At 55.3% G+C, this 12,406-nt stretch overlaps 2 protein-coding genes across 13 annotated transcripts in view; one reads left to right on the top strand and one right to left on the bottom strand.

Moving 5' to 3' along the window:
• Positions 1-10,094, top strand: part of FASTK (Fas activated serine/threonine kinase) — a 30,040-nt gene extending 19,946 nt beyond the window's left edge. Inside the window, exon 10 of the mRNA XM_074946653.1 lies at positions 9,432-10,094. Coding sequence (XP_074802754.1) covers positions 9,432-9,518 — 87 coding nt within the window. The 3' untranslated portion in view covers positions 9,519-10,094. The remainder of the gene's footprint in view (positions 1-9,431) is intronic.
• Positions 10,095-10,737: 643 nt separating this feature from the next.
• Positions 10,738-12,406, bottom strand: part of SLC4A2 (solute carrier family 4 member 2) — a 100,702-nt gene continuing 99,033 nt past the window's right edge. For 10 of the 12 annotated variants that reach the window (XM_074946640.1, XM_074946650.1, XM_074946643.1 and 7 more), the window contains 2 exons: positions 11,934-12,107; positions 10,738-11,235 (listed from right to left, as the gene is read on the bottom strand). In XM_074946640.1, the coding sequence (XP_074802741.1) occupies positions 11,155-11,235; positions 11,934-12,107 (255 nt within the window). In that variant the 3' untranslated portion in view covers positions 10,738-11,154. The remainder of the gene's footprint in view (positions 11,236-11,933; positions 12,108-12,406) is intronic. The other 2 variants (XM_074946652.1, XM_074946651.1) reach the window with 1 other exon arrangement.

The raw sequence follows: 12,406 nt of genomic DNA, 5'->3' as shown, positions 1-12,406 counted from the left end.
TCTCACCATTTATCCCAGAAGAAAAGGGGGAGGTGGCCTCTCTTGGACCTGAGGTGACTGAGCTACTCCATCAGCTCCAGTTCAGAAGGCAACACGAGCCTCCCTCACGCCCTCCAGATGCGCAGGGTTGGCTTGTGGCTGTCTGCCTTCCCCATGAGTGTTTTCACACTGCAGTTCGTCAGGCCTAGAGGCTGCCCCTGCTTCACAGCATGACAGGACTGTTACGATACAAGGCTCTAGCTGTTTGCAGTGTTCGCAGAATGCCTGGCTGGGCTGGCACGCACCTCTGCCTGGCTTCTGAGAGACGCCCTGCCCTCAGCCTTTCGCTCCTTAGGACGGAGAGTGAAATACAAGAAGTCGTCTCTCTCCTCCCTGTGCACAGAATTCATAGGGGCTGTCTGGATTGCCCTTGGGCAGAGCCACACCTCCCTCGAGATGTGTCAGGCCATCCCTGGTCTCCACCCCAAGGGAAACCCTGCAACTGCAAAAAGAACCTGGCTTGGGCTGTTAGGTTACATGGTATCGAGACCACATGTGACACCACTCGCCAGAGTTCACCTCTGCCTGGTCTATTTCCCAGCCCACTAAACACCAGGGAATCATAGAAGGGTAGGACTGGCAGGGACCTCAAGAGGTCACCTGGTCCAGTCCCCTGCACTCAAGGCAGGTCTACGTAATAACTAGACCATCCCTGACAGGTGTTTGTCCAACCTGCTCGTAGAAGCCCCCAATGACAGGGACTCCACAACCTCCCTGGGCAATTTATTCCAGTGCCTAACCACCCTGACAGGTCGGAGGTTTTTCCTAATGTCCAACCTAAACCGCCCTGGCTGCAATTTAAGCCCATTGCGTCTTGTCCTGTCCTCAGAGGTTAAGAAAAACAATTTTTCTCCTTTCTCCTTGTAACAACATTTTATGTACTTGAAAATTGTTATGTCCCCTTTCAGTCTTCTCTGCTCCGGACCCAGTGTTTTCAATCTTCCCACACAGGTCATGTTTCCTAGACCTTTCATCCGTTTTGTTGCTCTTCTCTGGACTTTCTCCAGTTTCCTGAAATGTGGGGCCCAGAACTGGACACACTACTCCAGTTGAGGTCTAATCAGCACGGGGTAAAGCAGAAGAATTACTTCTTGTGTCTTACTTACAACATTTCTGCTCACACAGCCCAGAATGATGTTTGCTATTTTTGCAACAGTGTTGACTCATATTTAGCTTGTGATCCACTGTGACCCCCAGATCCCTTTCTGCAGGACTCCTTCCTAGGCAGTCATTTCCCACTGTGTATGTGTGCAACTGATTGTTCCTTCCTAAGTGGAGGACTTTGCATTTGTCCTTATTGAATTTCATCCAGTTTACTTCAGACCATTTCTCCAGTTTGTCCAGATCATTTTGAATTTAATCCTGTTCTCCAAAGCACTTGCAACCCCTCCGAGCTTGGTATCGTCCGCAAACTTGATAAGTGTACTCTCTATGCCGTTATCTAAATCAGTGAAGATATTGAACAGAACCGGACCCGGAACAGATCCCTGTGGAACCCCACTTGAGATACTCTCCCAGCATGACTGTGAACCACTGGTGATTACTGTCTGGGAATGGTTTTCCTACCAGTTCTGTACCCACCTTATAGTAGCTCCATCTAGGTTGTATTTCCCTAGTTTGTTTATGAGAAGTGTGACAAAGTTCCTCCTCTACCTTGGTGGGTCTTGCGCTTATTGGTGGATTTCCTCGCCTTGGAGCTTCACAGCCCTCAGCTTGGCCGTTTTTCTGAATCCACAGTCCAGGTCGACGACTCCTGTGTTTGACCAGGAGTTGGGAGGTTTGGGGGGAACCCGGTCCGCCCTCTACTCCGGGTTCCGGCCCAGGGCCCTGTGCAATGCAGCTGTCTAGAGTGCCTCCTGAAACGGCTGTGTGACAGCTACAACTCCCTGGGCTACTTCCCCATGGCCTCCTCCCAGCAGCTTCTTTATCCTCACCATAGGACCTTCCTCCTGGTGTCTGATGATGCTTGTACACCTCAGTCCTCCAACAGTCCGTGTTCTCACTCTCAGCTCCTAGTGCCTCTTGCTCCCAGCTCCTCACACGCACACCACAAACTGAAGTGAGCTCCTTTTTAAACCAAAGTGCCCTGATTAGCCTGCCTTAATTGATTCTAGCAGCTTCTTGATTGGCTGCAGGTGTTCTAATCAGCCTGTCTGTCTTGTCTCCAGAAGGTTCCTGATTGTTCTGGAACTTTCCCTGATACCTTACCCAGGGAAAAGGGACCTACTTAACCTGGGGCTAATATATCTGCCTTCTCTTACTCTCCTGTAGCCATCTGGCCCAACCATGTCACAGAAGGTCATGTGAGACAGTGTCAAAAGCTTTACTAAAGTCAAGATATACCACATCTCCCACTTCCCCGCAAGGCTTGTTACCCTGTCAAAGAAAGCTATCAGGTTGGTTTGAAATGATTTGTTCTTGACAAATCCATGCTACTGTTACTTATCACCTTATTATCTTCTAGGTGTTTGCAAATTGATTGCTTAATTATTTGCTCCATTATCTTTCCGGGTACAGAAGTTAAGGTGACTGGTCTGTAATTCCCCAGGTTGTCCTTATTTCCCTTTTTATAGATGGGAACTATATTTGCCCTTTTCCACTCCTCTGGAATTTCTCCCGTCTTCCATGACTTTTCCAAGATAATCGCTAATGGCTCAGATCTCTCCTCAGTCAGCTCCTCGAGTATTCTAGGATTTCATCAGGCCCTGGTGACTTGAAGTGATCTAACCTTTTTTAGCCTCAGATCCTACCTCATTTTCACTGCATTCACTAGGTTAGACGTCTGCTTGCGACTAACCTTTTTGGAGAAAACAAAAAAGTCACTTAGCACTTCTGCCATTTCCCACGTTTTCTCTTATTGTTCCTCCTCCTGACTGAGTAATGGGCCTACCCTGTCCTTGGTCTTTGTCTTGCCTCTAATGTACTTGTAGAATCTTTTCTTGTTACCCTTTATATTTCTAGCTAGTTATTTTATCCCTACATGCTTGTTTTGTTTGTTTATATGCATCCTTCATCATTTGACTGAGTTTCTGATTTTTTGTAGGACTCTTTTTTGATTTTTAGATCATTGAAGCTTTCCTGGTTAAGGCAGGGTGGTCTCTTGCCAGACTTCCTATCTTTCCTATGCAGTGGGATAGTTTTCTCTTGTGCATGTCTCTTTGTCTCTTTGAAAAACTGCCAACTGTCTTCAGGTGTTTTTCCCCTGCTTAAGACTTGCTTCCCATGGGATCTTACTTACCATCTCCCTGAGTTTGCTAAGGTCTGCCTTCTTGAACTCCGTTGTCTTTATAGTGCTGTTCTCCCTCCTACCATTCCTTAGAATCATAAACTCTACCATTTCATGATCACTTTCACCCAACCTGCCGTTCACCTTCAAATTCTCAACCAGTTCCTCCCTATTTGTCAATATCAAATCTAGAACAGCCTCTCCCCTAGTAGCTTTCTCCACCTTCTGGAATACAAAATGGTCTCCAATGCATTCCAAAAACCTGTTGGAGAATCTGTGCCCTGCTGGGTTGTTTTCCCAAGAGATGTCCGGGTAGTTGAAGTCCCCCATCACCACCAAGACCTGGGGTTTGGATGATTTTGTTAGTTTATAAAAAGCCTCAGCCACCAATTCTTCCTGGTTTGGTGGTCTGTAGGAGACCCCTACCATGACCTCACCCTTGGTTTTCACCCCCTTTATCCTGACCCAGAGCCTCTCAACACGTCTGTCTCCTGTTTCCATCTCCACCTCTGTCCAAGTGCGTACGCTGTGTACAGAGAAGGCAGCACCTCCCCCTTTCCCCCGGCCTGTCCTTCCTGGGCGAGCTGCACCCCCTTGTGCCGATATTCCAGTCGTGCGCGTTCTCCCACCAGGTCTCCGTGATGCCAGCTGTGATACATAGTTCTGTTTGTTCACTAGCATTTCTAGTTCTTCCTGCTTATTCCCCCGACTTCTCACACTAGCATACCGATATCTAGGGTAACAAAAATGATTAGGGGTCTAGAGCACATGACTTATGACGAGAGGCTGAGGGAGCTGGGATTGTTTAGTCTGCAGAAGAGAAGAATGAGGGGGGATTTGATAGCTGCTTTCAACTACCTGAAAGGGGGTTCCAAAGAGGATGGCTCTAGACTGTTCTCAATGGTAGCAGATGACAGAACGAGGAGTAATGGTCTCAAGTTGCAATGGGGGAGGTTTAGATTGGATATTAGGAAAAACTTTTTCACTAAGAGGGTGGTGAAACACTGGAATGCGTTACCTAGGGAGGTGGTAGAATCTCCTTCCTTAGAGGTTTTTAAGGTCAGGCTTGACAAAGCCCTGGCTGGGATGATTTAACTGGGAATTGGTCCTGCTTCGAGCAGGGGGTTGGACTAGATGACCTTCTGGGGTCCCTTCCAACCCTGATATTCTATGATTCTATGATCTAAGATACTGGTTTGATTTTCCCCCCTGTGTTCCCTGTTGTCTCTCCCTTGTCCCTCCTATAACGGCCCATGCTCCCCCCAGATTCTGACCCTTCTCCCAGGTCTCCATGTTTTTGCTCTACCTGTGGGCTTTTGTCTCCTGCCCCCATCCAACCTGGGTTAAAGCCCACCTAACTAGGCTAGCCAGTCCGTATCCCTTCCTCGATAGGTGGGACCCATCTCTGCTCTGGAGCCTCCTTCATGTATGGCCATGTGCCTCAGGAATAACCCCTAGCCTGGTGGACAGTCCTCAGACGGGTCCCAGAAAGGGTCTCCTGCAATATCCATATGCTGGAATTCCATGTGATCTCAGCGGCCTGTGAGGGAGAGCAGTGAGATCCTGAGACCCACCTCCACATGGTATTATTGCAACAGGCTGGGCTAGTCCTGCTCACCCCGGTCTGTGGGGGAGCAGCTGAGGACATGGTTCTCTTTGCACAGGGTAGCTCCCAGGGCCCATCCTGTCCCAGGAACAAGCCACGCTCTGCTGGCTCACTCGCAGCCAGGACTGAGCTCCCATGGGGCTGGGTGGGCTCTGAAGGACTCTTCTCTGTGTTGTGCTCATGGGGCCCAGCTGTGATGGACCTGCTTTGCCACTGACAAAGTCTTCTCATCTGCCCCAGAGCAGGTGCCAGCCCAGGGTCCCTCCAGGCTGTTTCCCTTATACTCTGATTTGAATTTCTCTTTTATGCCGTTCTTCCTGTTCCCTGACACCCCAGCTCATAGGATCCATCCGGCAGGATGCAGCCTTGGTAGTACTCATAGCCCCTTAGCTTCTGTTGGCTCCCAGCCCTACTGCATCCGTCCACATGGCCACCAGTGTGTCGCAAACTGCCCCCCCTCCCCCAGTCCCCATGTCTTGCCCTGAAAGCCTGGGCACAGACTGGCTGAGCACAGCAGATGGAGGGTTATCCCTTCCTGGCACAGAGCGGGACATCCCCAGGCCAGGCTGCAGCTCAGAGGGGATGAGATTCGTTCATCCACTTTACAACCAGCCTCTGTAAGCTTTTGTTCCTGAGTCTAGAGAACAGGAGCTAGAGGCCAGAGGCGGGCCTCTTGGGTTCAGGCAGCTGCTGCCTCAGTAGCCGAATATTCTCCTCTTCAGATGCTGTATTCTCCCGTCCCACTGTTTTGGAAGTTTCTCCAAGGCCTGTCTCCTCAGTCAGGTGCCTCCCAGGCCTGGGCCCTACTGTAGTTCTTAGGGGCCTTATCTCCCGCTCCCCAGTGAGCCCTGGTCCATGTGCTCTCCAGCTCATGGCTATTGCTCCAGCCAGGAGAGTTAGCAAGGTTTAAGCCAGTGTGGCAAATTCCCCTCCTCCTTACAGTGTCTTCCCTGCGGGTAAGGTGAGGCTGAGACATTCCCCCGCCTTTAAATTCCTCTCCAAGGTGACCATCTGATTTTCACTTAGACCAAACCCTTCACTTCCATGAACCACAGTGAAACTTGGGAGAAACGAGGCTGCACACAGCATGTCTCCAGAGCCTCTTGGAACATCACCTCTTTTACGTGTGGCACTGGGGGAGAACATCAGAACGGCCACACTGCTCAGACCAATGGTCCATCTAGCCCAGTAGCCCATCTTCCAATGGGGCCAGGGCCAGGTGCCTCAGAGGGAATTAACAGAACAAGATAATTATCAAGTGATCTGTCTCATGTCGTCCACTCCCAGCTTCTGGTAGTCAGACGTTTAGGGACACCCAGGGCATGGGGTTCTGTCCCTGCCCATCCTGGCTAATAGCCATTGATGGACCTACTCTCCATGAACTTATCTAGTTCTTTTTTGAACCCTGTTACAGTCTTGGCCTTCACAGCATCCCCTGGCAAGGAGTTCCATAGCTGTGTGTGTTGTGTGAAGAAATACTTTTGTTTGTTTTAAACCTGCTGCTTATTAATTTCATTAGGTAACCCCTGGTTCTTGTGTTATGTGAAGGGGTCTATATCACTTCCCTATTCACTTTCTCCACACCAGCCATGGTTTTACAGGCCTCTATCATATTCCCCCCTTAGTCATCTCTTTTCCAAGCTGAAAAGTCAGTTTTATTAATCTCTCCTCATATGGAAGCTGTTCCATACCCCTAATCATTTTCGTTGCCCTTCTCTGTGCCTTTTCCACTTCTAATACATTGTTTTTGAAATGGGGTGAGCAGACCTGCACACAGTATTCAAGGTGTGGGCGTACGATGGATTTATACAGAGGCAATACAATATTTTCTGCCTCATTATCTCTCCCTGTCCTAATGATTCCCAACATTCTGTTAGTTTTTTTGGCTGCTGCTGCACATTGAGTGGATGTTTTCAGAGAACTATCCACAGTGACTCCAAGATCTCAGTGGTGGCAGATGACAGGACAAGGAGCGCTGGTCTCAAGTAGCAATGGGGGAGGTCTAGGTTGGATATTTGGAAATACTGTTTGTCACAGAGTCCCCGGGCAATGCTCTGAAACTACTCCATATGAAGCCAGTCAGGACTCTGGGGAAGCCTCCTCTCCCTAGGGCAAGAAGCTCACACAATTTCGACCTTCCTGGGGCTGACATCAGAGCATTCAGCATCCCCGTCCACACCGTGCGCTTCCCACCGTGAGTCCACACAGGCGAGGCTCTGGGGGAGCCAGAGGGCCCTGCACCCCAACTCCGCAGTCAGACGTGACTCTCAGCCAGCCAGTTTATTAGACGACAGGAACATGGTCTAAAACAGAGCTTGTAGGTACAGAGAACAGGATACGTCAGTCAGGTCCATCTTTGGGGGCAGGGAGGTCAGAGCCCCATCTGAGCCTCCCTCCATTTCCCCAGCCAGTTCCAAACTGAAACTCTCCAGCCCCTCCTCTCACCTTTGTGTCTTTCCAGGGCCAGGAGACCACCTGATCTCTTTGTTCTCCAACCCCTTCAGTTGGCACCTTGCAGAAGAGGGGCCCAGGCCATCAGTTGCCAGGAGACAGGGTGTCGGCCATTCTCTGTGCAGACACCATCACACTGACCCTCTAGGACTCTGCCCCAATCACACACCCTTATCCCGCCACCTAGATACTTAAGATCTGCATAGGGGAAATTGAGGCATCCATACAGTATTCAGAGAAAACATTAAGAACATTCTCACTTCATCACACTATTTCACTAGGAGGGTGGTGAAGCACTGGAATGGGTTATTTAGGGAGGTGGTGGAATCTCTTTCTTTTGAGGTTTTTAAGGCCCGGCTTGACAAAGCCCTGGCTGGGATGATTTAGTTGGGGATTGGTCCTGCTTTGAGCAGGGGGTTGGGCTAGATGACCTCCTGAGGTCCCTTCCAACCCTGATATTCTATGATTCTATGAATGACTCCAAGATCTCTTTCTTGAGTGGTAACAGCTAATTTAGACCCCATCATTTTATACGTATAGTTGGGATTATGTTTTCCAGTGTGCATTACTTTGCATTTATCAACATTGAATTTCATCTGTTATTCTGTTGCCCAGTCACCCAGTTTTGTGACATCCCTTCATAGATCTTTGCAGTCTGCTTTGGACTGAATTATCTTGAGTAATTTTGTATCATCTGCAAACTTTGCCACCTCACTGTTTACCCCTTTTCCCAGATCATTTATGAATATGTTGAATAGGACTGGTCCCAGTACAGACCCTTGGGGGACACCACTATTTAACTCTCTTCATTCTGAAAACTGATCATTTATTCCTACCCTTTGTTTCGTCTGTTTTAAGCAGTTACCGATCCATGAGAGCACCTTCCTTCTTATCCCATGACTGCTTACTTTGCCTAAGAGCCTTGGTGAGGGACTTTGTGAAAGGCTTTCTGAAAGTCCAAGTACACTATATCCACCAGATCACCCTTGCTCACATGTTTCTTGACCCCCTCAAAGAATTCTAGTAGATTGGTGAGGCATGATTTCCCTTTACAAAAGCCATGTTGACTCCTCTCCAGCATATTGCATTCATCAGTGTGTCTGATAATTCTGTTCTGTGCTACACTTTCAACCAGTTTGCCTGGCAATGACGTTAGGCTTACTAGCCTGTAAGTGCCAGGCCATCTCTTCCCAGAGATTATGCAAGTAGCCAGCTCGCTGTATCAGTTTGTCACCTAGTAGTTATGCCCTTTCCCTCAGCTATTGCGGCCCTCTCAGCTGGTGGCTAGGCGATTTCAGTGTCCTGAGGACTGTCCTGTCTCGGCGCTCAGCCCAGCCTTTTACCACACACTCCACCGTGGATCTGGCAGCGGGATGGGACAGCAAGTGGGGAGAGCCATTCTGCAATCCTTGTTTAGCTAACTGCCCTGAGGATGCCTGCCCCAGGCCCATTGCTCTGAGAACTGCTAGCCTGGCCCCAGGCTGCGGTCCCGCGACACAGCCGTGATGCAGAATGACAGACCTTGTAGGCGGATGGGGTCAAAGTGACCTTGTGTCTGTGGATCCAGCGAGGGACAGGTGTAGCTGATGTGTCCCATATGCCCTCATGGGGTGGGGGGGGGGAGAACCAGGTCGTGCAGCGTTGGGCCCCCCATCTCTGCTGCCCACAGATTCTGCTCTGGCACAGGAGCTGCCCGCACTTTGGAGCGATTCATGTAGCCAGGAGCCAGTTACGATCCGGGAATGGGCCAGGCCAGCGCTGGGGCACCTGCAGCCAGCCCTCTAGGTTAACACATAGCTCCGTGGAGGGGCCCTTAGCTCATGTTAGTCTGACCTCCTGGATTGCACAGGCCAGCAGCAGCCCCCACGCAAACCCTAACACCTGAGCTCAGCTTTTGCGGGGAGGAGTTTCAATAGATGCACCAAGCACCCCGAGGTGGGGCTGGAGCCGCTTCCCCTGGTGGGGAGGGGAGCTGGGCCCTGCTTACGGAAAAGGCCCCTATTCTATTCCCCTACCCTCCTGCACCATCCAGGCCCTTGTGCCCTAGGGGGAAAGGCCCCTGCCCCAGCCTGGCATTGGTGCTAAGTGACCCTCCTCTCCTGTGTGCAGCTGCCCTACATGGAGCTGGAGAAGGTGAGCGGTGTCGAGGAGGCCAAGCACTATCTGCGGCAGAAGCTGCGGGAGCTCCGCTTTTGAAAGCAGCCGCTGCCCCCGGGGCACAGTGACGGCGAGAGACCCACCTCACCTCCGCGTGCCAAGGAGCCTGCTCCCGGAGGCTCCCTCCCTCCCCTGGGGCTGAAGGCAAGGCAGCTCCCGGGCCAGGGGCTGTCGGCCGGTGGGGCTGGTGGTGGCGGGCGTAGTGTGTGGCTATTATTTATTGGCATTTGCTGAGGGATCGGGGGTCAGGCTGGTGCAGCAATGGGGGTGGGTGTCTGGTGTAAACAGCTGGGACAGCGCCACGGCCCCAAGTGGGAGCAGTGTATGCTGGGCCTGCTACTCCACTCACGAGCCTCCTGTCTGCCAAAGGGGGGTGCACTGGGGACAAGCACTGGTCTGTTTATCCTCAGAGGGCAGGGCAGGGCAGGGCTCCCTGAGCTGCCTGCCTCTCCCCCGGGGGCTGCACAGGGCCTGGAGGAGTGGCTGGAAGCGCATTGGCAGGGGGGCCCTGGAGCTGTTTGCCTCTGGGGAGGGGCTGGCTCCCTGGGGGAGGGGCTGTTTGCCCCAGGCCCAGCCCAAGGTGCTGCTGTGGTGGTGGGGGACAAAGTTTACAATAAAAATGGAGAAAAATCTGCCCTGTCCTGTTTGTTGGTGCCAGGAGTTCACAGCCCCCAGGGCAGGGGCCCAGGGGTGGGACAGTGCCTGCTGCACCCTGCCAGGGGTCTGGCCCTAGGCCCACCTCCTGGGGGCAGGAGCAGGGTGTGGCATGGTCTGGCCATAGTGAGTGCCCCCTGCCCGGGAGGGAGGTGCCGCTCCCCAGCCCCAACCGTCCTCGGAGCAACTGTATGTGTCCTGCTGGACCCTCGGCAGGGCAGGAACAGGAACGCACTGTGCTGTGCCCCCCCGGTTTCTCAGGGGTGCGGGGCAGTCCTGATTTTGCCCCATAGCCCCAACCCAGCCTAGCGTGTGGGGGGAGGGGCACCGTGCGGCTTCCTGTCCAGCCCCAGCCATGCCAAGCCTGCGGGTGTGACCGGGGCCCGTGATGGTTGAATCGGGCAGGGGCGACGCACGGACTTGGGCACTGGTTTGCCGCACAAACGTGGTCACCGAAACCCCCTGCGCAGCAGCTGCTGGCACCAGCCCTGCCGCCTTGCTCCAGCCCCGTGTGTGAGCCGCCCGCCCGGCCGTTATCCTCCCCCCAGAAGCCCCCAAGCCAGGCCCGGCACCTTCCTTAGAAAGCTGTTTATTGACAGTTAAATTATTCTCTTAAATAAAACCCCATGGAATTTAGGAAACACCTGATTGTCTGGGTGGGGCCCCGGGCTGGAGCAGGGAGGTGAGTTCTTGTAGCCCCCCCGGCGGGGGGGGTTCCAGCGCACAATACAGTTTGGACGGCAGTGGCTGGGGGCAGCAGGCACGGCCCCGCTGCTCCTGCGCCAGCCCAGGGTGGGTAGCGGGCCCCCGCAGGGCAGGACGCTGTGAACAGCTGCTTCGGCCGGTGGCAGCCCGGGCCGTGGGGTGAGCGTCTCGCGGCTGGTGTGGCACGGGCACAGTCCAAGCGGCCACGGGGCTGGAGATGGCGCAGGTCCGGGCAGTGCCGCTGCAGCTCCTGGCGCAGCGGCAGGGGGCCTGCCTGTGCCCCGCAGCCCCGCACAGGGTCCCTGGCTGGCGCCCCTCACACGGGCATCGGCATCTCGTTGTACTCGTCCACCCCTTCCCGCTCGTCGAAGATCGGCTCCGCCTCCTCCGCGTCCAGCTGGGGGGAGAGGGGAGCAAACGGCGGCGGGTGGGTGGGGAGCCGGGGCCGCGCTGCCAGACCACCCCCCACCTCTGAGCCAGCGCCTCCTGCTGCAGCCCCCCGCCCCTGCGCCCAGCCAGCGCCGCCCCCGTGCCCGCTGCGGCCCCCCGCCCCCAGCCAGCGCCTCCCCCGTCCCCGCTGCGGCCCCCCGCGCCCAGCCAGTGCCTCCCCCGCGCCCAGCCGGCGCCGCCCCCGTGCCCAGCCGGCGCCTCCCCCGCTGCACCCCCCCCACCCCCGCGCCCAGCTGGCCCCTCCCCTGCCCCCGCTGCGGCCCCCCGCCCCCAGCCAGTGCCACCCCCGTGCCCGCTGCAGCCCCCCGCCCCCGCGCCCAGCCAGCGCCGCCCCCACCCCCGCTGCGGCCCCCCCTGCCCCCGCGCCCAGCCGGTGCCTCCCCCACCCCCGTGCCCAGCTGGCCCCTCCCCCGCCCCCGCTGCGGCCCCCCGCGCCCAGCCGACGCCTCCCCCGCCCTGCTGCGGCCCAGCAGAGCCTCCCACTGCCACAGGGCCAGCAGGACCCGCACCGGAGGGGAGTGGGGGGGCTCAGACAAGGCCCCTCCAGCTACCCCGGTGGGCTGTGGGCGGCTCCCCCCACCCCTACCCCCAGCCAGGCCGAGGCTGGCGCCTGCGGGCATCCTGTGGCCCCCGCACGAGACTTACACACTTCAGCTCGCGGTCGGTGAAGACGCGGGTGAGCAGCCACATGCGGAGCGGCACGGTGAGGATGAGGATGAAGGGGAAGGCCAGGGAGGCTGCCGTGGACATGACGGCCCAGAGCACGGCCAGGCACGCCAGCTGCAGGCCCGTGAAGAGATGCATCCGCAGGGTGCGCACCTGGCCGGGGAGCCGCACGGGGTTACCGCCCCGGGCCCAGTGCAGAGAGCGGCTTTCCCCGCCGCCCCGCAGGCGGGCCCCTGCTGGCTCTGTGCCCCCCCAGAACCCCCTGCTGGCTCCCCCCGCAACGCGACCTCCAACCCCGCCCCCCCTGCAGGGTGGAAGGGGACCCCCCCGGTCCTGGCTCCATGCCCCCCGCCCGGCTCTGTCCCCCCCCCCCCACTGCCCAATGGGACATGCCCCCCCGCCCGGCTCTGTTCCCCCTCCCGCCCCCAGTGCCCAAGGGGACATGCCCCCCG

The sequence above is a fragment of the Natator depressus genome, chromosome 2 (assembly GCF_965152275.1).
Source record: "Natator depressus isolate rNatDep1 chromosome 2, rNatDep2.hap1, whole genome shotgun sequence".
In the NCBI taxonomy this organism is placed as follows: Eukaryota; Metazoa; Chordata; order Testudines; family Cheloniidae; genus Natator; species Natator depressus.
This window is presented reverse-complemented; position numbering and strand designations above follow the sequence as displayed.